Source organism: Ornithorhynchus anatinus, chromosome 1 (assembly GCF_004115215.2).
Source record: "Ornithorhynchus anatinus isolate Pmale09 chromosome 1, mOrnAna1.pri.v4, whole genome shotgun sequence".
NCBI lineage: Eukaryota > Metazoa > Chordata > Mammalia > Monotremata > Ornithorhynchidae > Ornithorhynchus > Ornithorhynchus anatinus.
This window is the reverse complement of record NC_041728.1, coordinates 26,868,526-26,891,150: the sequence shown is the minus strand read 5'-3', so window position 1 is coordinate 26,891,150 and position 22,625 is coordinate 26,868,526. Positions and strand designations below refer to the sequence as shown.

At 45.3% G+C, this 22,625-nt stretch overlaps 1 protein-coding gene across 5 annotated transcripts in view; it reads right to left on the bottom strand.

The window, feature by feature from the left end:
- The window catches only part of TENT2 (terminal nucleotidyltransferase 2), a 64,530-nt gene that overhangs the window by 2,386 nt on the left and 39,519 nt on the right, over positions 1–22,625 (bottom strand). For 4 of the 5 annotated variants that reach the window (XM_029067012.2, XM_039911368.1, XM_029067021.2 and 1 more), the window contains 6 exons: positions 21,649–21,725; positions 21,166–21,294; positions 18,415–18,458; positions 11,989–12,125; positions 3,136–3,227; positions 176–255 (listed from right to left, as the gene is read on the bottom strand). In XM_029067012.2, coding sequence (XP_028922845.1) covers positions 176–255; positions 3,136–3,227; positions 11,989–12,125; positions 18,415–18,458; positions 21,166–21,294; positions 21,649–21,725 — 559 coding nt within the window. Of the gene's footprint in view, positions 1–175; positions 256–2,316; positions 2,402–3,135; positions 3,228–11,988; positions 12,126–18,414; positions 18,459–21,165; positions 21,295–21,648; positions 21,726–22,625 lie in introns of all 5 variants that reach the window. The other variant, XR_003760425.2, reaches the window with a different exon arrangement.

Genomic DNA, 22,625 nt, shown 5'->3' with positions numbered 1-22,625 from the left:
AAATATTTAATTCATACGAACCAGAGCAGAAGCCAGTGAGGCAGGCGATCTAATTATCTGGTCACTTTATGAGCCTTTTTCCGTACTGTACGAAACCGCTGACCTTGGCTTGTATTTTTCGGTCTCAAAATCTTTTGGGATAAAAACGCCGCACGAGCCCGACGCATCTTTTTACCTTGAGAAATTCATCTTTAATCATGTCAAACTTCTGCTTTTCATGCACAGCTCTGGCTGTATTCGTTCCATCAAAAGGTTCTGTAATGATGGACGGACAGATTAAAGGAGAGACGTTTAGAACGAGCTTCTGCTCCGCGGCGCACATTTTCATTCTATATCATTTCAATTAAAAGTCTTTGGCTAAAACGTGAGAAACAATGAGAACGCTGTAGCCTTCTAGGAAAGTTAAAGAGGCAGACGATATTCCTCAACCTCCACTTCCCAATTCTGGAAGAATTTGAATTTTCCCTTCCGTCTGGCTTCAGCAGCACAGCTATACTTTACAGGCTGCCATAACACACGTCTTCAGGTGCTCTGTTTTAGTTACAGTGCCGTTACAGAGAGAAGCACCGTGACCTAGTGGAAACGGGGCAGGCCTGGGAGGGAGACGATCTGGGTTCTAATCCCAGCTCCACCACTTGTCTGCTGTGTGACCTTGGACGTGTCCCTTCACTTCTCCGGGCCTCGGTCCCCTGGTCTACAAAATGGGGACTCGATACCCCTTCTCCCTCCTTCTCCGACTGTGAGCCCCATATGGGACCTGATTATCTTGTTCCAACCCCAGCACATGGCAAGGGCTGAACAAATACCCCAAATATTATTATTATCGGGGAATATTCTTTCAACTCCATGAGCCCTTTCGAAGAAACTGCCTAGGTGCACGTAAGTTGCTGCTTGGACTGTGAGCCCCATGTGGGACAGGGACTGTGTCCAACTTGATTAATTTGAGTCTACCCCAGAGCTCAGAGCAGTGCTTGATGCACAGTAAGTGCTTAACAAATATGATTCTTATAATAATAGCAATAATAATAATGATAATTGGTGGCATTGGAACAGTTGAATACTATAGGATGAGTTTTCCTTAAGGCTTACTGCGTGATTCTGTAATAATAAAGATGGCATTCGTTAAGCGCTTACTACGTGCCAAGCACCGTCACCCAACATTCCAGGAGGACGTGGTGAACTCTCAGCTCTCAATTACCAGTGAAACAATAATAACTGGTATTTGTTAAGTGCTTACTATGTTCCAGGCACTGTCCCGAGCACTGGGACGGATACAAGGAAATCGGGTCGGGCACAATCCCTCACCCGCCGGGGGCTCTCAGTCTTAATCCCCATTTTACAGACGAGGTGACTGAGGCGCAGAGAAGTGAAGTGACTTGAAGGCCACACCGCAGACAAGGGGCGGAGCCGGGATTAGAAGGCATGCCCTTCTGACTCCCAGGTCTATGCTCTATCCACTCTACCATGCTGCTTTCCCAAGACACCTGGATAGCAGAGATTTACTAGAGTCCCTAGAGTAAGGGGGACTGCAAACCCTGACTCCCCAAATCTTCCTGGGATTTGGAAGTGAGCCAGCGTGGGGTAGGCCCCTCCCCTGACCGCTGACAGTCCTCTCTGCCTGCCCTAATCAGACCCCACTGTCCTCTCCTCCTTCCTACTCCATCTGCCCTCGGTATCGGAGCAAGGAGTCAATCGTATTCATTGAGTGCTCACTACATATAGAGCCCGGTACTAAGCGCTCCCTGTCCACGACAAGCTTACAGTCTAGAGGGGGTGACAGACATCAATATACACTGAAGAGGAGAGATGAAGGAAGCTTGTTGGAGCAATACGACACTGCTCTATTTTACTCTCCCTAGTGCTTACTTAGTACAGTGCTCAGCACACAGTAAGCGTTCAAAAAACACCACTGACTGACGAAGACACACCCTAGACATTATGTTATTAATGAGTCGACCTAAATGGTCAAGATTGCTCGAACAATGTCAAGGCTGTAACAGCTGTTTTAACGGAAAGAGCGAAGCATTCATCACAGACCTCACATACCCTTTTCTACAAATTAGTCTCAAATAGCAAAGGACACAGAAACTTGGCTCTTGAACACGTAAAGCATAAGAACATGATGTCAATCTGGATGAGGCCAGAGATCCGGCCAGCCCAGTATTCAGTCTCCCGCAGTCGGAGGAAAAGGGTGATGGTTGCCCACCTTGAAAACCAGCTACGGGGTCAGGAACAAGCTTTCTAACATTTCATTTTTGCTCTCTAGTAACTTAAAAGAGCTCTCTTAAATAGGTACTAAGCAAAGCTAATCTTTACCTTAAAATCTACACACAGCACTGAATATTCTTAATTCCTTTGGCACTTTTGGCATTATTTATCTCATGTGGCCCTTATAATGTCCCTGTGAAATGTGGAGAGATAGGTATTATTTTCCCCATTTTGAAGGTGAGGAAACGGAGGTCCCGAGAGATTAAGTCATTTGCCCAGAGAAACAATGGGATTAGAACCTGGGTCTCCCGATTCCTGGACCGTGCCTTCTCCATTTACCCACCCTGTAATTTCTTCAGCTTAATAAATGGGGACCCTCTACGAGAACACCCCCAAATGGGCAAGATGCGAATAATTCCACCTGTCGAACTTCTTTCTAGTTAACGTTTGCCGCTTTCTTTAGTCCGACAAACCTGGCTACTATTTGCCTATCAAAGACAATAGTTTCTCTTCAACCCCTCGGGAATCGCACAGAGCCGGGGATTGGAGAAGCCCGAGGTAAAAGGAGATTCTAACCGGTTTTCAGGCAGAGTCTAGAAGTTGAGGCTCGACTTCTCTAGTGGCTTGATAATTAGAGCAATTTATCACAGGGAGAATCAGTCTTACCATGAGCTGCATCATGAGCTCTTGGAAAAAACATACTCTAAACTTACAATAAACAGATAGCCTCTCGGGGGGGAGTTGGGTGGGGTGTGAGGGGGGAGGTCGAGTCCTGAGAGAGGCCTGGTTGGACTAAAGGCACGGAACACTCCTCCCGCATGGGGGCTCGGGGTCGGGGGGAAGACCTGAAATGGCAAATGCATCAACTACAAATCAAAGTACGGCATCGATTCTGCCTCGCCTGAGGCACCCGGATTGTCAAACTACCTTCTACACAGATGAACTTGTTTCTCCATTCAATCCCGTTAGGTCTTGGAATGGCTTTGGCTTCACGAACTGAAATCATTTGGCTGTTCCAGCTGGACGGGGGGATGGGGGAGGATGACAAAAAAAAAAAAAAGAACACCAACAACATTTCTGTTAAAGGAGCCAAATATTTTCAAGCCAAAGCATCCTGGAAGAAGGCTGACTTTTCAAGCCAACCTGGAATTGGGGGTTAGGGAGGAAGGTGTGGGGGGCCGGGGAGAGTTTACTGACAGCATCCTGGGGGAAAGGGAAGCCAGGAGGATAGTGTGTCCTGCACACACAGTTCTCGTACCCTGCCCACTCCCCCAGCCACTCATCTTCCAAAAACCTGGGATGGGCAAGAAGGTGGGAGCTGCCTAAGTCATCCCTGGAAACAGGATGGAATTTAGGCCAATATAATCCGTCGATGGTATTTACCGAATGCTTACCGTGTGCACCTGGGAGAGTACCAATATAACAATTGGTAAACGTGATCCGTGCGGGAAGCAGCTTACAATCTAGATTATATGTGTGTAGTCTGCATATACAAATTAAAAACGCCACAAATCTCAGTTCTTACCAACAGAACTTCGATTTGAAGGGGTTTATACCTTCTTATGCTTTCTGGCCAGTGAGCTAAGCTGCTCAAAAATATCTTATACCAGTCTGCCAAGGAAGGAAAGAGGGGCGGCGTGTAGGTAAGAGCACAGGTTCTCCCACATATGTTCTACCAGCACCACTGTGGAACGACTCTCAAATCGAGATCCGTCACCTCTCCCTTGCATTACCCTTGCTTTGTGATTTTCTCTTGGGTCTTGGTCACTGCCAACTGTTTAACTCATCCACACTATAGAATGTGCCCAGAGAGGAATGCCTCATCTTCCATCTGTTTCTATATCACCACCACCATAACTGTGGTCTTTGTTACTATGTGCAAGGCACCACTTCTGTGGTATTGAATATTATGTGCCAGGCCCAGTACTAAGCGCTGGGGTGGACACAAGCAAATCGGGCTGGACACGGTCCCTGCCTCACGTGGGGATCACAGTCTCAATCCTTATTTTACACATGAGGAAACTGAGGCACAGAGAAGTGAAGTGACTTGCTCAAGGTCACAGAGCAGACCCGTGGTGGAGCCGGGATCAGAAGCCAGGTCCTTCTGATTCCCAGGCCCACGTTCTGTCCGCTAGACAACGCTGCTTCTCTGCGCCCTGCTCCCCAGGCTTGCCACCGAGGTTTCTTCTTCTATTCCTCTCCGCCTTCTACTTCCCAGTCAAACTGGCTCTAAAGCCTGCCTGTTCTCCCATGTATTTCCGTTCTGTTCCTTCCTCTACCTCACTACCAGCACTATCCTGGTTAAAGTCCTCACAACCGTCCCCACAATCTAGACTGTAAGCTCGTGGTGGGCAGGGAATGTATCTATCAGAATGTACGCTCCCAAGTGCTTAGTACTGCGCTTGGCACCCGGTAAGCACTCAATACGCTCGACCGACTGACTAGTTAGTGCTCAATAAATACTACTGACTGATTGATTCAAAACCTTCCTAAAGCCATATCTCCTCCAAGCTCTCCCCTCTGCGATGACACTGAACTTGTCTGGGTACACCTCCGCCCACATATTCGCCAGGCCCCACGCTACTCAGGTAAATATTCTTACACTCTATTATCTCGCCTATCCCTTAGCTATTTGAATGTGTTTTTCCCTCTCGGGACTGTAAATTCTTTGTGGGCAGGGGTCACATTTACCAACTCTGTTGAATTGCGCTTGCTCCGGCGCTTAGTACAGTGCTCTGCACATGGTAAGAGCTCAATAGATACCACTGATTAATGGACTGATGCCTTTTGGAACTTCCTCCCGGCTCTGCTGTGCCAAAGCCCATTCTTTCTAAATGCCTATGATTAATCCCCCAGAAGAAGGCTGTGCCATCCTCATCTCTCATCTAGGCATTCACGAATACTTACATCTATTTTTTAAATGGCTGACGTGCTTTTTAATCATTTGATTCTTTTCTCTTATTCTACCTATCGTATATTTGGGGATTTGTGTCTGCTTCCTCTCCCCCTATGGGACTGTAAACTCCTTCTCCATTATGGGCTCCCAGCTGTTCGGGACAATGCTCTGCACACGGCAGGTACTCAACAGACACTATCAAAGAAGAGCAATAACAGCTGTGGTATTTGTCAAGTGCAAAGTCTGTGTCAGACACCGTACTAAGCGTTGGGGTAGATACGAGATCAACAGGTTCTTACGTGCGGCTCACAGACTAAATAGGAGGGAGAACAGGGACTGAATTCCCATTTTTCAGATGGAACTGAGGCATGGAGAAGTTAAATAACTTGTCCAAGGGCACACAGCAGGCAAGTGGTGGAGGCAGGAACAGGATCCAGGTTTTCTGACGCCCAGGCCCGTGCTCTCTTTACTAGATTGGTGTGAGGAGGATCACCGTTTTGATGGAGTAACCAACTGGGCTCCTTTCCATCAATGAAGCGGCCTTTTAACTTGCTTCAAAGACAGCAGAATGCCAGAAAATTCAAAGCCAAGAGGCAGCTCTCAATTGAAACTGCCATGAAGGCGAAAGCAAACGTTAAGGAAGACATTACTATGAGAAACTGGATTTTGCTTGCTGTAAAGATGCAGCGAGTGCAGCAGCTTCAAAAATACAGGTTGGAGCAGGAAGTGGAATATTTTACGAGACGACCCCTTAGCGCTCTCACTACGGGGCCCGGGAGCGCACCTTACAGTTCATCAGAAGGGTTTTCAGACCGGATAGGGAAATGAAACCAAACCTCAGCGGTCATTCACAACTGACACTACTTGTCCTCCAAACAAACCCACCAATTCAAGTGCAAATGATGAATCGATCAATCAGTGGCATTTGCGGCACCCTTACTGTGTGCAGAGCACTGTAATAAGTGCTCGGGAGAGTACAATTCAACAGAGTTGGTAGACACATTCCCTCCCCACATGGGGCTTGCGGTCTAGAAGGGGAGTCAGACATTAATATAAACAGATAAATTACAGATATGTACCTAAGTGCTATGGGGCTGAGGGTGGGGTGAATATCAAGTGCTTAAAGGGTACAGATCCAAGCGTGTAGGTGACACAGAAGGGAGTTGGAGGAGAGACGGCTTAATCGAGGAAGACCTCTTGGAGGAGATGTGATTTTAATAAGGCTTTTGAAAGTAGAGGACTACAGATTTCAGTTGCTACTTGACTCCTAGTGTCAATCAATAAAGCAAACTGAATATTCAGTAGGTGAAAAAAGCAGTTAGTGCAGGAAAAAAACAAGCCAAAAAAAAAAAAAACCAAACTCACAATTGTGTTTTCTGTAAGACGGCTGGAGCACTGAAGTAGTATTTTCAGATATTTAAATCACTGTTTTCCTTTCCCTGAGTCACAGAAATTCCACTTCCCGCACTATATGTCAATTCATCCCAATCCCAAATTTCCTGTCTTATCACCGGAACCCATATTCCACAATGGGTTAGAGAGAGGCCACAGGCTGGCTATCATTTTTTTGTAGACGCAGCTCAATCACCGGGGCTTGGCCCTCCGCCGTTCCTCCAGAAGAGGGTGACCATGTGAAATCCCTTGAGAAAAAAGGGATGGAGAAAGGGGTCCCCTACAGTGCTTACTGAGCCCCAGTGGAAAGGGGATGAGCCCGGCAGAAGACTTGGGTTCAAATCCCTGGGCAAGTAGCAGATATTCCTTAGAAAAAACCAATAATGGTCATTTTAAGCACTTCCTATGTGCTCACCCCTTACATACTACCGCTCGAAACTTTGAAGAGGCTTCTATAGTTCTAGTCAAATTCAAAACCCATAAATATGAGGCCTACATACTTTCACTTTCAACCACACAGGCTTGAATTGTAACATGAGATGGTATTTTGGGTCCAGTGTTAATTCAGCATCTGATTCCTTTATCCAAATGCCCTGCCTATAAGTAAGGCATTTATCAAATCAAGCGCTTCCTCTACTACAAGAATCTACCGAGGGAAAAACCTGCTGCTGTCACTCAAGACCAGGAGAGTAAAATTAGATCCCGGTCCCGGGAGAGCATTTCCCTAAAAGATACCAGGGACAGCAGATGTAACTTATCTTGCTCTGAAATCTTATCTCTGCTCTAATGGTCTAATGCGTACAGTTGATTAAGCAATTTTTAAAAACTGCTGGCTTTTCGCTTGTACAAGTAAGGACGTGGGGTTTTTCAACATAAAGATCACGTAAGCACACTTTCTTCGATACTTAAGGGACATAAATGTTTATGAAACAGAAAAGGCACAGCTTCAGTAACGTTTACACATCTCCAATACTTCTACTTATGGTATCTGTTGAGCGCTTACTACATGTCAAACACCGTTCTAAGTGCTGGGGTAGATATAAGTCAGTCAGGTCAGACCCAATTCTTGCCCCACCATCAATCGGTGCTATTTACTGAGTCCTTACAGCGTGCAGAGCTTTCTCCTAAGTGCTGTTTTGGTTTTTTTTACGGTATTTGTTAAGGGCTTACCGTGTGCCAGGCTCCGTACTAAGCGCTGGAGGAGATACCAGTTAATCAGGCTGGACGGAGTCTATGTCCGACATGGAGTTCACAGCCTTAATCCCCATTTTACAGATGAGGTAACTGAGGGTCAGAGAAGTTAAGCGACTTGCCCAGGGATCAGAACCCAAGACCTCTGCCGGGCCCGAGCCCTTTCCACTAGACCATATGGCTCCTAATAGCCAAATGATGTTATTTATTGAGCACTTATTGTATGCAGAATATAGAATTCAGCACTTGGGAGAGTACAAAACAACAGTCACGTTCCCTGCCCACAAGAAACTCACAGTCTAGTATCTATCTAAGTGCTGCCTGGGTATGAGCACATACTAAGTGCCTGAGAAGGGACAATAGAAATAAAAGACACATTCCTTGTCCTAGGGCAACTTAATACTTAATTAGAAATTCATTATATCTAATATTAAAATGTGAAGCTATGGAGTTTATTTCTAAAAAGGAGACCTCTGTAGCCACCAGCAAGCACGGCAAAAAATCCATATCATATTCACATATTCATACCCACCTATCCCTCTGCACCTTATTTTTTTAAATGGTATTTTTAACTCTGTGCCTGGCACTGTACTCAGCGCTGGGGTAGAGACAGGCTAATTAGGTAGGATACAGTCCCTGTCCCACATGGGGCTCAAAGTCTTAATCCCCATTTCACAGGTGAAGGAACTGAGGCTTGGAGAAGTGACCCGCCCAAGGTCACACAGCAGACAAGTGGCGGAGTTGGGATTAGAACCCAGGCCTTTATGCCTCCCAGGCTCATGCTCGATCCACTAGGTCACACTGCTTATCAAAACACTGGCCCCCTCCCTCTTCCCTACCTTTATGACCACCATCTTCAACTACTCCCTCTCCATTGGCTCCTTGCCACTGCTTTCAAACGTCCCAGTGTATCCCCTGCCCTTAAAAAAAACCTTCCCTTGACCCTACATCTCTCTCCAGCTATCACCCAATCTCCTTCCTACAATTCCTATCCAAACTCCTCGAGCAAGCTGCCTACGTCTGCTGCCTCCAATTCCGCTTCTCCAATTATCAGACATTCTCCAATCTGGTTTCTGCTTCCTTCACTTCTCAGAAAAGGCCCCCATAAGGTCACCAGAGAGTGACCTTGTCCAATCCAACGGGATCTACTCCATCCTAATCCTCCTTGACCCCTCGGCTACCTTGGATACCGTGGACCATCCTCTTCTCCTGGAAACATTCTCTAACCTTGGCTTCCCTGACACTGTCCTCTCCCGATTTTCCTCTTCTCTCTTTTGTGGGATCCTCCTCTCCTTCCCATCCTCTAATTGTGGGAGTCCTTCAAGTCTCAGTACTGGGTCCCCTTCTACGAGAGAAGAGAGGTGAGATAGGAGGAGGCCAGGTGATGGAGAGCTCTGAAGCCAATTGTGAGGAGCTTTTGCTCGATATGGAGGTTGACAGGCAACCACTGAAGATTTTTTTAAGGACGAGGGTGACGTGCCCAGAACGCTTCTGGAAAAAGATAACCCGGGCAGCAAAGTGAAGTATAGACTGAGTGGGGAGGTCGGGAGGTCAGAGAGGAGGCTGATGCAGTAATCCAGTCACGATAGGATGAGTGACTGTACTAACGTAGTACCGGTCTGGATGGAGGGGAAAGGGCGGATCTTGGCGATGTTGTGAAGGTGAGACCGGCAGGCTTCGGTGACGGATTGGATGTGTGGGGTGAATGAGAGAGCAGAGTCGAGGATGACACCAAGGTTGCAGGCTTGTGAGACGGGAAGGATGGCCACAGTGATGGGAAACTCAGGGAGAGGACAGGGCTTGGGAGGGAAGATAAGGGGCTCTGTCTTGGACATCCAAGTAGAGATGTCCTGAAGGCAGGAGAAGATGCAAGCCTGGAGGGAGGGTGAAAGAACAGGGGATGAGATACAGATTTGGGTGTCATCTGCGAAGAGATGACAGTTGAAGCCGTGGGAGCACATGAGTTCACCAAGGGAGAGAGTGTAGATGGAGAAAAGAAGGGGACCAAGCACTCACCCTTGAGGAATCCCTAGAGTTAGTGGATGGGAAGGGGAGGAGGAGCCCACAAAGGAGACAGAGAATGACCGGCCAGAGAGATAAGAGGAGAACCAGGAGAGGACGGAGTCAGTGAAGCCAAGGCTGGATAACGTGTCGAGGAGAAAGGAACGGTCGACAGCGTCAGAGGCAGCTCAGAGGTCGAGGAGGATTAGGATGGAGTAGGAGCCGTTGGATTTGGCAAGGAGGAGGTCATTAGCGACCTTTGAGAGGGCAGGAGACAGAGAAGAAGCCCGTGAATGAGCGTGAGAAGGAGCAGCGAGAGAGACTGTCAGAGGAGAACCAGGTGAGGACAGTGTCAGTGAAGCCAAGATTAGATAACGTTCAACGTCTCAATCATTCAATCATCTTTACTGCTTACTGTGTACACAACACTGTACTAAGCACTTGGGAGAGTACAACAATAAACAGACACACTCCTCATCCAAAATGGGCTAACAGTATGGGGGTGGGGGGCAGGAGGGACAGACATCAATACAAATAAATTGCAGGCATGTATGTAAGTGCTGTGGGGCTGGGAGGAGGAAAGACGAAAGGAAGCAAGTCGGAGCACAGCAGAAGAGAGTGGGAGAAGAGGAAATGGGGAGGGTTAGTCTGGGAAGGCCTCTTGGAGGAGATGGGCCTTCGGTAAGGCTTTGAAGAGGGGGAGAGGAAGTGTCTGTCGGATTTGAGGAGGGAAGGCGTTCCAGGTCAGAGGCAGGAAGTGGCAGAGGGCCGTGCACACAGTAACTGCTCAGTACAGATGACTGAATGAACGCATGAATGACACAGACGAGATCAAGATACAGTGAGAAAGTTGGCATTAGAGGAACGAAGTGTGTGGGCTGGGTTGTAGTAGGAGAGTAGTGAGGTGAGATAAGAGGGGGTGAGGTGATTAAGTGCAGTGGAGCCAATGGCGAGGAGTTTTTGTCTGATGCAGAGGTGGATGGGCAACCATGGGAGTTTTCTGAGGAGGGGGAAAACATGTCCTGAATGTTTTTATAGAAAAATGATCCGGGCAGCAGAGTGAAGCATGGACTGGAGTGGGGAGAGACAGGAGGCTGGATGGTCAACCATGGGAGTTTTCTGAGGAGGGGGAAAACATGTCCTGAATGTTTTTGTAGAAAAATGATCCGGGCAGCAGAGTGAAGCATGGACTGGAGTGGGGAGAGACAGGAGGCTGGACGGTCAGCAAGGAGACTGATGCAGTGATCCAGGCAGGATAGAATGAGTGACTGTATTAATGGGTAGCAATTTGGATGGATTGGAAAGGGCAGATTTTAGCAATGCTGTGAAGGATTTAGAGATGGACTGAATGTGGGGGTTGAATGACAGAGAGGAGTCAAGGATAATGCCAAGGTCCAGCCTTATGAGACAGGAAGGCTTCCATCTAGAGCGATGGGAAAGTCAGGGGGAGGACAGGGTTTGGGGGGGAAGATAAGGAGTTCTGTTTTGGACATGTTAAGTTTGAGGTAACAGGAGGATATCCAAGTAGAGATGCCCTGAAGGCAGGAAGAAGTGCGAGACTGCAGAGAGGGAGAGAGATCGGGGCTGGAGATGTAGATGTGGGTATCATCCACAGAGAGGTAGTAACTGAAGCCTCGGGAACGAAGGAGTTCTCCAAGGGAGTGGGTGTAGATGGAAATTAGAAGGGGAGCCAGAACTGATCCTTGAGGGACACCCACAGACAGGGGGAGGGAGGCGGAGGAGGCGCCCGTGAAGGAGAAGGGGGTGTTCCACAGTGTCAAGGGCAGGTGAGAGGTTGAGGAGGATTTAGGATGGAGTAGAGGCCGTTCGATTTGGCAAGAAGGAGGCTACTGGTGATCTCTGAGAGGACAGAGTTTCTGTGTAGCGAAGGGGGCGGAAGGCAGATTGGAGGGCGTCGAGGAGAGAATTGGAGGAGAGGACGCGGAAGCAGCCAGTTGAGAAATCCAGCTCAAGGAGTTTGGAGAGGAATGGTAAGAGGGAGATGGGGCGATAGCTCGAGGGAGTTGTGGGGAGTGTTTAGATCCAAGGAAAACTCTGCAGCTGTTATCTGTAGCTATTCAATACCACTAACTCCAAAGACCTGCTAAAATCAAGAACATTATAAAGGGGAAAAAGCTGGAGTTCCAATGCCAATCTTTCTTCCCTACAGACTCTTCCGGGCAGTGACAAACTCCGCAGGCCAGGTCAACTCTGCCCTCATAAGGAACGATAAGGAAAACAGAATTACATCTTGCCGGGGGAAGAGAGTCAGTACGCTGCCACTGAAAAGAGTCACTTACTCAAACTCGGTGGCATAATATTTCAGGAAGCCCAGTAAGAGGTCTCCGAGGGTTGCTCCGTTCTTTGAGAGGTAAGGAGGGATGGTGCACGAAGCTTGGTGTACAAGGTGCAGCTGCATAGACGGACTGAAGGAATTCTGCCAAAATTAAAAGGATAAAATGGGCAGTGTTATATATTAGACAAGGATTCTGGGGAAATAAATCAAAAGCTTCCTGGAAGGTGACAAAAGCAACACTGTAAAACAGATACATTTTGGAAAACTGTTCCTCTCCCCTCAACCTCAGCCACAGAGGGAGGGTGGGGGTGATTTCTAGGTCACTGTTTTCCATAGCAGCTTGGGAGAATACCAAGAATAGTTGAACTATACAGATTTATTCTCCAATTTTGGCTTCAGAAGTTGGCCATATGGGCTTTGGAGTAGGGAGAGCTCTCTTCATTTATATCCAAAATCTGCCCAAGCTGCGGTAAACACTAAAGGCCGCTCCACCATTAGCAGACTTCTTTTTTCTCATCATCCTTACTTTGGCGCTCTCAGGAACAGCACTTGCAATAATAATAATTATTATTATGGCATTTATTAAGCACTTACTATGGGCCAGGCACTGTACTAAGCGCTGGGGTTGCTATGAGAACAGTGCTCAACACTTAGTAAGTGCTTAACAGATACCATAATTATTATTATTACGAACTAATATCAAGTAGGAGACAATCCATGTCCCACATGGGGCTCACAGTCTCAATCCCCATTCTACAGCTGAGGTAAGTGAAGCACATAAGTTAAGTGACTTGCTCAAGGTCACACTGCAGACAACTGGCAGAACTGGGATCAGAATCATTATCTTTTGACTCCCAGGCCCGTGCTCTATTCATTATGCCAGACTGCTTCTTGGGAGCAGAAGATACTGCCAAGAGTATTGCAGGATTTGGCAAGCCCAACTTCCTCAGAAAGTCCTATGAGTGATTTCAGTGGGGACAACCCGCTTCTCCAGATTTCCCCATTTCAGTAGCAGTGGAGGGGGAAGAGGCAGGGAAAGCAAAAGCAGCCATCTAATGAGAGAACTCAAGGCAAGAGCAAAGCAAGTGCGGCAAAGGGGTGTGGAGGAAAGCGGCAGACACTTAGGAAAAGGGGAGTAGACATTTGTTGGTTGATAGATCAGGCCCTACACGGGAGAGCTTCATTTAATTCCGGGGGATTTCCACAATTTCCAAGCATACCCAAGCCAGAATGCTGTGCGGGAGACTAATCTTGATCTTCCCAACGTTTCCTTCCATTCTTGTCACAAATCCCACCCTGCTGGTAACTTCCAGATCTGAGAATGCTTATCCTAGCTGGAGGACCTACAGGTATACATTTTAGTAAAGACCACAGGACCGGGAGTCAGGAAACCTAGGTGAGAGGCTCAGCTCTCTCACTGGACTACAGTGTGACCATGGGAATATCACTTACCTGCTCTGGGCCTCAGTTTCCTCTTTTTTTTTTCCTTCGGTAGTTAAGCACTTACTATGTGCCAGGCACAAGCACTGGAGTAGATGGGACACAGTCCATGTCCCACATGGGGCTCACAGTCTTAATCCCCATTTTACAGATGAGGCAACTGAGGAACAGAGAAGTGAAGAGACTTCCCCAAGGTCACACAGCAGACAGGTGGCAGAGCTGGAACTAGAACCCAGGTCCTTCTGACTTCTTGGCCCATACTCTTTCTCGATGACTGATTGACTGTCTGACCAGGGAGGCGTCAACACGTCTTTTTGACTTCAGTGAACTAAATGCTGGCTACCCTATCACAGAAAGACCCTCTCAATCACTACAAATGCATTCATGTACCTATATTTTAGTACACAGTTCTGGTTCATTTTGGCAAAAATATGGTACCTGATCTCAGTTCAGGAACCAATCTTTCCTTTCTAACACTGTTCCTATGAGAAAATTGGTTCCGACTTAGAACATCTGACTTAAAATGCAGCTTTCGGGAAACGACTGTTCTCTAAGTCTGGGACCTGCCCACTGTAATTTTGCCAAGTGAATTGCATAAATTACTTGTTGTGCCATGACAGTGTCAATATAACATAATTATGCATTCTTTGCATAATGGCTATGGGTGTCTGTTCTCAAAGAAATAAGGGGAGTAATTAGAACTCTTCTCATCAACAAGTTTGAAGATAAAAGGCCCCTAGGAACCTGGGGCGCCCTGCCCCCCCACCTCCCCTTGCCTCCACTGACCTGGCCACCAAATTCATTAAGAAAACTGACCCTATCAGCTGTGAGCTCCCTAAAATTGCCCCTGCCCCTGCTCAGCCCCTCCCTCCCTCCTCCTGCCCCTTCTTCAACTCTTTCATCCTTTCCAATAGTGTCTCTGGAGGAGATCTCTTGCCTCCTCTGAAAAACCACCCCCTCCACCTGCACATCCAACCCCAATCCTTGGCACCTTATCAAAACATTTGCCCCCTTCCTTCTTCCCTCACTAACCTCCATCTTCAACTGCTCCTTCTCCATTGGCTTCTTCCCCACTGCTTTCAAACATACCCATGTCTCCCTGACCCTAAAAGAAACCCTCCCTTGACCCCTCGGCTCCCTCCAGTTATCACCCCATCTCCTTCCTACCATTTCTCTTCAAACTCCTTAAGCGAGTCGTCTACACCCGCTGTCTCAAATTCCTCTCTTCCGATTCTCTCCTTGATCCCCTCCAATCTGGCTCCACAGAAACCGCCTTCTCAAAGGTCTCCAGTGATCTCCTTCTTGCTAAATCCATCGGCCTCTACTCCATCCTGATCCTCCTCAACCTCTCAACTGCCTTTGACACTGTGGATCACCCCCTTCTCCTTGATTCGCTATCCAACCTTGGCTTCGCTGACACTGTCCTCTCCAGTCTATGAATGCGCTTTATTTTCATTCAGAGACTAGAAGTGGAAACAAGTTCCGACCTCAACTGTATCCATACCGAGGAGAGAGGCAAGCCACCGTGCAACTAACTCAGGATCCGCAATTTTAAATCTGAAAGACAAAATACCTTTCCTTCCAATGATGAATTCAGAGAGTCATTTCTAAAAGAACCCAGCAGTTGTGTTCCTGAAGAACCTGATTATGGGAAAATCAGGTTTTAGGAACTATTTTGAGCCACTGGGAATTAACGGACTAGGTGGTAGAGAGTTTGAAGATGTTACCTTGGTATAAATTTTCATATTATGGCTATTTTCTCCACCAGCAGAATGCTTTGCTCCCTTGTCACTCATTGTTCTTTCAGTGATTCACAAACTGTAACGTTCAAAATCCCAAACAAATGCAAAAGTACTGCAGGGCACTGTTAGTCATGATGCAAGAAAATAAAATAAGAGAGTCATCGTATAAGGATACCACCTACTTTATTTAACACAAAAGAGTCTGCTTCATTTGGCTTAAAGTCTTCAGCACTTAGTTACTTCAGGTTGACTCCAATATTCACTTTTCAAGAAACTGGGTGACTCACTGTCAGAATGACCGACAAGAAACTCTCTGAAGTCTTAATTCGCTATTAAAGTGTTCAGCCCGGATTTTCAGACTGTTTCTCAGAACCAAAGGCTATTTCTAGGCTATGCTGATGACTTCGCCTCTTCTGTGTAGGTGGATTAACGACCTTTTGGCAGAACCTCATCCCCGGTGTTAAAGGTGATCAGAAAATGTTGTTACCATTTTCTTGCCTGGAGCTATTTACGCCCATATGGCTCCATGTAGTTTCACTGGATTGTAAATTCCCTGAGGACAGACGGGGTATGCTGTTTTTCTCTCCCAAGTGCTTAGAACAATGCTTTGCACTTCCCAGTTGCTCACCGAACACCACTGATTGATTCAAGGATCCACAGAATTCCTAGTTTCAATGCAGTCTGCTGGCTTTGGATCGCTTTTAGCTTTTTTTAATCACCTGTTGCATGTGTTCCTTGGCTGGCTCCATCTACAGGCTTAATTTTCAGACGAGCAATCCCCTTTATCTGGATCGCAAGGTTTGCCAAGTGGTGATGGTTCACTGAGAGGACATGGGCCTGGGAGTCAGAAGGACCTGGATTCTAAATCTGGCTCTGCCACTTCTGTATGTTGTGTTGACCCTAGCCTGTCACTTCTCTTCTCTGGTCCTCCGTTATCTCATCTGTAAAATGGGGATTGAGACCGTGAGCCCCATGGGGGAACAGGGGATGGTTTTCAACCTGATTCAACCGGTGCTTCAGTACAGTGCCTTAACATGTAAGCATTAACATGTACACAATTACTGACTGATTTGCCTCAAGTGGTATTTTGATCGAGTTGCTCTCCTTAGGTGAATCCTGGTATTGTCTACTAGTGACGCCCCAAGACTTAATGACTGTCGTTTTATGAAGTTTTAGATTGCTGTTTCCCTCCTGCTTCCCCTTCCCCAGCCAAATTCTAATTTTTCTTTCTAACACCACATTTCATTTCCCTTCTGAAAAGATTTCCTTGTTGTTTTTAGTGGCTGATTTGCAAAATACCTGAGGGTTTTTAAAATCCAGAACGTCTTCCATAATAAAAATTGCATATGGAATATATTTCCCACTGGTGGTAAACAAGGATCTTTTGCCCTCCTTGCCATTTATTCTCATCAATCAATCTAGCGTATTTATTGAACGCTTACTGCAGGCACGGCAACATACTAAAGCACTTGGGAGAGCACCGTACACCGGTTTTGACAGACATGTTCTCTGAGCCTGAGCTTAAAATCTCACGGTAATGCTTCCTAATCCCCTTAGTCTTTGAAATTTGTCCCACAGCACTTTAGTCCATACCTATTCATGATAGACTATAAATTATTTATAGTAATGTCTGTCTACCCCTCTAGACTGTAAGCTTGTTGTGGGCAGGGAACGTGTCTACCAACTCTGTGTACTGTACTCTCCCAGTGCTCTGCACACGACAGGCATTCAATAAATACCGCTGAGGGTAAAAGTATGATCAGGGTAGCGATAGCACACTGGAGTATAAATTCTGTAACTTCCTTTGGGATATTACAGATCACAGTTGGGAACAGTAATGTTTCTGTATCTATCATCCAATTATACGCTATCAACTCTATTCAGGAATAGAATGTGACCTTCGGATAGAGGGCTGTAGTGTCCTTGATTCAGCTCACAATGACCATTAGCTGTAAGCGGTCACAAGATTGTTCCCAAACAAAACCAATACTTCAGATGAGATCGGAATCCAACAAAGAGTGGATTGTCAAAAAAGGAAACCAAAGGGAGAGCTTAGCAAAAATCAAGGAGAGTTAAGGAAAATAGATTTCCTCAAAAGCTGCCAATAAGACCCTCGGGATCCTCTCTCCGGGACAACAGATAAGTGGACCGAGCTTGGCCTGGGAGTCAGAAGGACCTGGGTCCTAATCCTGCATGTGCCACCTGTCTGCTGTGTGACAATGGGCAAGTCACTTAACTTCTCTGTGTCTCCACTATCTCATCTCTAAAATGGGGATGAAGACCGTGAGCCCCAGGTAGGTCAGGACAGAGTACAACTTGATTAGCTTATATCTGCCCAGCACTTAGTACAGTGCCTAATACTTAGTAAGTGCTTTACAAATACCATCTGAAGCAACAACAACAAAATCTGTTCGTCAAATCGATGAGATCAGATGAGGGAGTAAAGTAACCAGAGAGCTATGTTTTTCACGTTTCTGCTCCCTACCACCTTCGGACTGGGAATCAGGATTAGGAAAAGAAACGTAGAATTCCTAATGTCACAACGCTAGAAGAACTCTAGAAACTGGAAGAGGGAAACTCTGGGACATGCCAAGGGGAATTTAACACAGTGAACAGGAAATTCTATCAATTAATGGTATCCATTGAGCACTTACTACATGCAGAGCGCTGTACTAAGCACAATACAGCAGAATTAGCCAACATGTTCCCTGTCCATAACGACCTTACAGTCTACAGAAGCAGCGTGGCTTAGTGGAAGGAGCCCAGGCTTGGGAGTCAGAAGAGGCAGGTTCTAACCCCGGCTCCGCCACTTGTCTGCTGTGTGACCTTGGGCACGTCACTTCACTTCTCTGTGCCTCAGGTCCCTCATCTGTAAAATGGGGAGTAAGACTGTGAGCCCCACATGACCCAACCCGGTTACCCTGTATCTACCCAGCGCTTAGAAAAGTGCTTGGCACATAGTAAGCGATTAACATACACAATTATTAGTACTATTATAGTGTATATCTTCAACTCCCATCAATGAAGATCTTGTTTATCTTTAGACAAAGACACCACAGCCTTAATGGCAAGTTACCCACCGACAAGCAACTACAGCACTGACAATCTGCAGAATCATGATCAAATACATTCTAATGGCAGGCCAACACAATATACTACTTTTGCATTCCTAATAAAACTGAAGATAAACTAGTTTTAATATCCATTTGATGAAATATGTACCATGATAAGTCAGAAGAAACACTTACTGGGTATTTTTTTTGGAGGGATGGAAGGACGGGTTCAGGTAGGGCTAGAAAATAAAAAGCGTAAAGCTTCTGTGATTCACAAAATTCCAAAAAAGCAATCATTTTGACAGTTACACTATAGGTGTGAGACAGAGAAGGCCTATGGGAAATGTTTACTCTGAAATTCACCAGCTGCCATACAACCTGGGGTGTTTATGATTTACATAAATTCAAGAGCATCTAATGAAAACATTAATGAAAAGAGTATTTAATAATGAACTGCTATTTCTTACTTACAGAATAAACAATTCTATGTACACCAATGCTATTCTTTCTTTAAAATTACTACTTTGGTAAAATAGGTCAAACAAAAATCCTCAAATATACTAACTCCAGGAACACTGGGGCACTGGGAGAAAGAAAAAATAATAAGCAGCCAGAAGATTAAAAGAAAGGACTGAGGGCGAGGGGTGTAAAAACCAGCTCATCTCCAAATAGGCTGTTAAATAGATTTCCCTCCAAATGCAGCACTATTTTCCTAAATATTAATGGAACTTTTGCCACCGTGAATTTTTTCCAAAGTATCTGACAGCCACTCTCTTCCGATGTCATCGAATCCTTTGAAACTAACTTGGCATCGTCACTATGTTGTACGACGGACGGATCTAATACCTTCTAAGAAAAATCCCTATGAAATGCAGTACCTTGTACTCCAATGCAAGATCACAGATTTCATGATTTCCCAGAGACTATACATTGCATATAGCAGCAGAAGGAAATCCTTTTATTTTTCAGAATCAGTCGTATTTATTGAGCGCTTACAGAGCGTAGAGCTCTGTACTAAGCGTTTGTGAGATTACGATGTAATGACAGAACTGAGACATTCCCTGATCACAATGAGAATGGTGAGTTATCTCATTATTAGTAATACAATATACATATAAAACAACTCAAAGCCCAATAGCTAAGAGTGGAACTTTTCAGTAAATGTGACATATTCCATGGTTTTATCCTACGCTGATTAAAAAAAAAAGGGGAGAAGTCAGTTCTTCAATATTCCCTCAAGGTCTACAGCTTTCGAAAGACAAATTACATCTAAGGCGGCTTTAACTGCACCATAAAGTCTCTATTAATATTTCTCTCTATTCAGAGTCTGGGGACACAGAGGATGTTGGACACATGCAAGTGTTTTCCTATTTCAACATAAAGAGAGTAAATAAACACCCAAATAGAAGTCCCATGGTGTCCCGTGTGATATCGGGGGGAGATTTTGCTTACTTACCAGCACTGGCATTTAGAAAGCTATTAGGAGCTAAAGGTTTTACTGAGAGGATAAGAAAAAGAGAGGGAAAGGGTAAAACTGCTTTTCAGAGGCATCCAAGCACTCTTGAGGACTCTGGGTAAAAACAAAAAAAAGTCTACTCAAGCCCCAGTCGCTTCAGTTCTGGATGCTTGCTACTGCAGGCAGAACAGAACAAAACAAGTAGTTCAATTAGGGAAGAAGGGAAAACTGAGGGACCCTAAAAGAAAACAACTCATTTAAACACTGAAATTCCCATTGAGAAGGAGCATAGGAATGATACGCCCGCAGTCCAGAGCAAAAAGATGCAAGTAGGAGTAGAAGCCGTGCTTTCGTTCTAGCGGAAATGTGCAACTTAACAACGGAGGGAAGAAGAGCAGTACAGACAGCCTCGGTAGCTGCTAGGGACTTTCCCCCCATAATTACATATGTTTTTTGTGTATATATACACACATACACGTGCATGGCTATTTGTATATACAAATATATAGACATGCATATCTGTATGTGCACATATATACATGTGTGTATGTATACGTGTGCATATATACATGTGTATATGTGTATGTGAATGCATATATGCACATGCACGTGTAAGCATATGCACATGTGTATATATACACATATGCACTAAATATATATGCATGCGCGTGCACACACACATAGACATATATCTTTCCCAAGTAGAATAGTGTATTCAGTTAGTGGTCGTCCTGTCTTCTATCCCCGGGCATAAATCCCTCCTCACAGTAAATGAGGCGGAAAGTTACTTTCTCCAGGCAGGCTTATTCCTGACAAGTATAGAATGATAACTTTGAGGGCAGGACTATTTCTGCACCGACTGGGTAACATTTTCTCTCACCAGCACTCTACCCGGGTCTTATCCTTCCTCGGGGCAAGAAAGGATTAGCCAATCTATAACTCCCAGGCCTCGGGCCTCCGTCTCTGCCGACTGTGACCAACGGACCCCTTCACCCCTGGACCAGAGTATATTAAGGGTCTAAAAGCATTTGCAATTACATTTCCAGTCTGGACTCACTGACGCTGGGGAATAAAAAAATGAACTAATGGGAACGGTGCTTGAGCACAGTTTATAAACCTTGAGCGTTCTCCTGCCTCAAGATAAGGGATCCGAAAAGGATATAACAGTGGAGATTTCTTCTAGGAGAAATTAAGGTTGCTAAAAGGAGTGCTGTATAGGAGGAGGGTAAAAGAGCAAAACTCTAGTGTAAAACCAAGTGAAACTCCTTTATAAGGTTTTATAGGGGGTTCAAATTTTTACACAAGCATATTCGGGATGATATTATGGGAGAGATCTATCTCCCTGGCTAGAGCTTTTAAAATGACTCCATGGCAGGAAAAGATCAGTAATGGGGATATTATTATGAAGTTTAAGCTCACTTCCATTTCATCAGCGGGGGGAAAAGAAAAGAAGGAACGAATGGACGGACGGAAGCACACACACCACTTACTTTGTAAATAGTGCAAAACCATCAATACAAGACTGTAGCTGTTTAAAGTACCCCGACTGGCATCGTTGATGTCATGGTGACTCGCCCACTTCTTAACCACCAGTACTAGGGGACGAACTCGATTCTCCACTGAAAGTGAAATTAGTAAGTAAAAGAGTAACTACAAAATATGTACAGAATTTTCCTCCCCATTAACAAGTCCGACACCTTGAGAATTGCGATTTGGGCCCAACCTCCATCGTTCTACGGTGGCGTTAAGCTTTCTAGTGTTTACCTTCCCTTTGTTCAGCCAACCCAAAATCTCGATAGAACATTTTAAATATTTGACAATATTTAGAGCAACAATTTGGGGGGATACAAATGACTGCACTCTTCGCAGTAGCGCAACAAACCATATATTAAAACAATTGTACCGATATTGGGACTCACTTCAACACATTTAACAAAAGATTAAAAGGTCGACAAGTACCTAAAGCAACTTACGGTATGCATAGGTTCTGAGAAGGAATGTATTTCTTATTCCTACAACATTGTTTACATTCAAGTCAAATTCCACACAGCTGAGGAGGCAAAAAAAAAATACAAACAACGACAGTTACAAGTTTAATCAATCAATTCTGTAATGAAATTTAACAGACTAAAGTAAGAGTTAGCCACGAAGGTGGCAGGAACCTAAGGGCTGGGAAAAAATAAAACTGGGCAGTGTGCTAATTGAATGCAGCAGAATTGTACATTTTTAGTTCCTCAAGTTTGCAACTATGAGCTTTACTCTTATGTTGTGGTTAAGCATGAAAGAGGGTGATGAAAATTTAACAGACTGGAAGCATTTTTACTGAACAAAAGATATTTTTAAAGCATCTCCACCAGGACGGTTAATGCCAGTGCTGTGCTTTTTCACACAGGAGTCACGATTATTTTAGCAGCAACGAATGAGCCTTTGCTCTTAACATTAAAGTCTAAATGACAACACAATAGAACATCACGAAGGCATGCAAAATTAGATTATCAATGAAAATTCTTGCTCCGGCAGCAACGTTTCAACTACATAAAGAGACATTTTGGATTATACAAACAACCAGTGTGGCAACAGGATAATTGAATCCATCCTGCAATTCGTCTCAGATAAGAGTAACGGTGCTAGTGGGCCTCTGCAAATGGGACGGTCTCTCTCAAAATGCACATAAATTAAGTCCCCCCAGGAGCTTCATTTTTTTGCAGCTGGAAGCCTTTGAAGATTTATTGTAAAGTCTGCAGCGGCGACCAGCAGACCGCCACTCTCCCCATGTGCAAAACTGTATTAAAATCATATCTCCTCCAAGAGACCTTCCCTGACTAAACCCTCATATTTCCCTAAAACACCCTCTCTTCAGCATCACCTGTACACTCGTGCCTGTACCCCTCATGCACTTTGATATCAACCTACCCCTAGAGTATATAATGTACATAGCTGCCTGTAATTT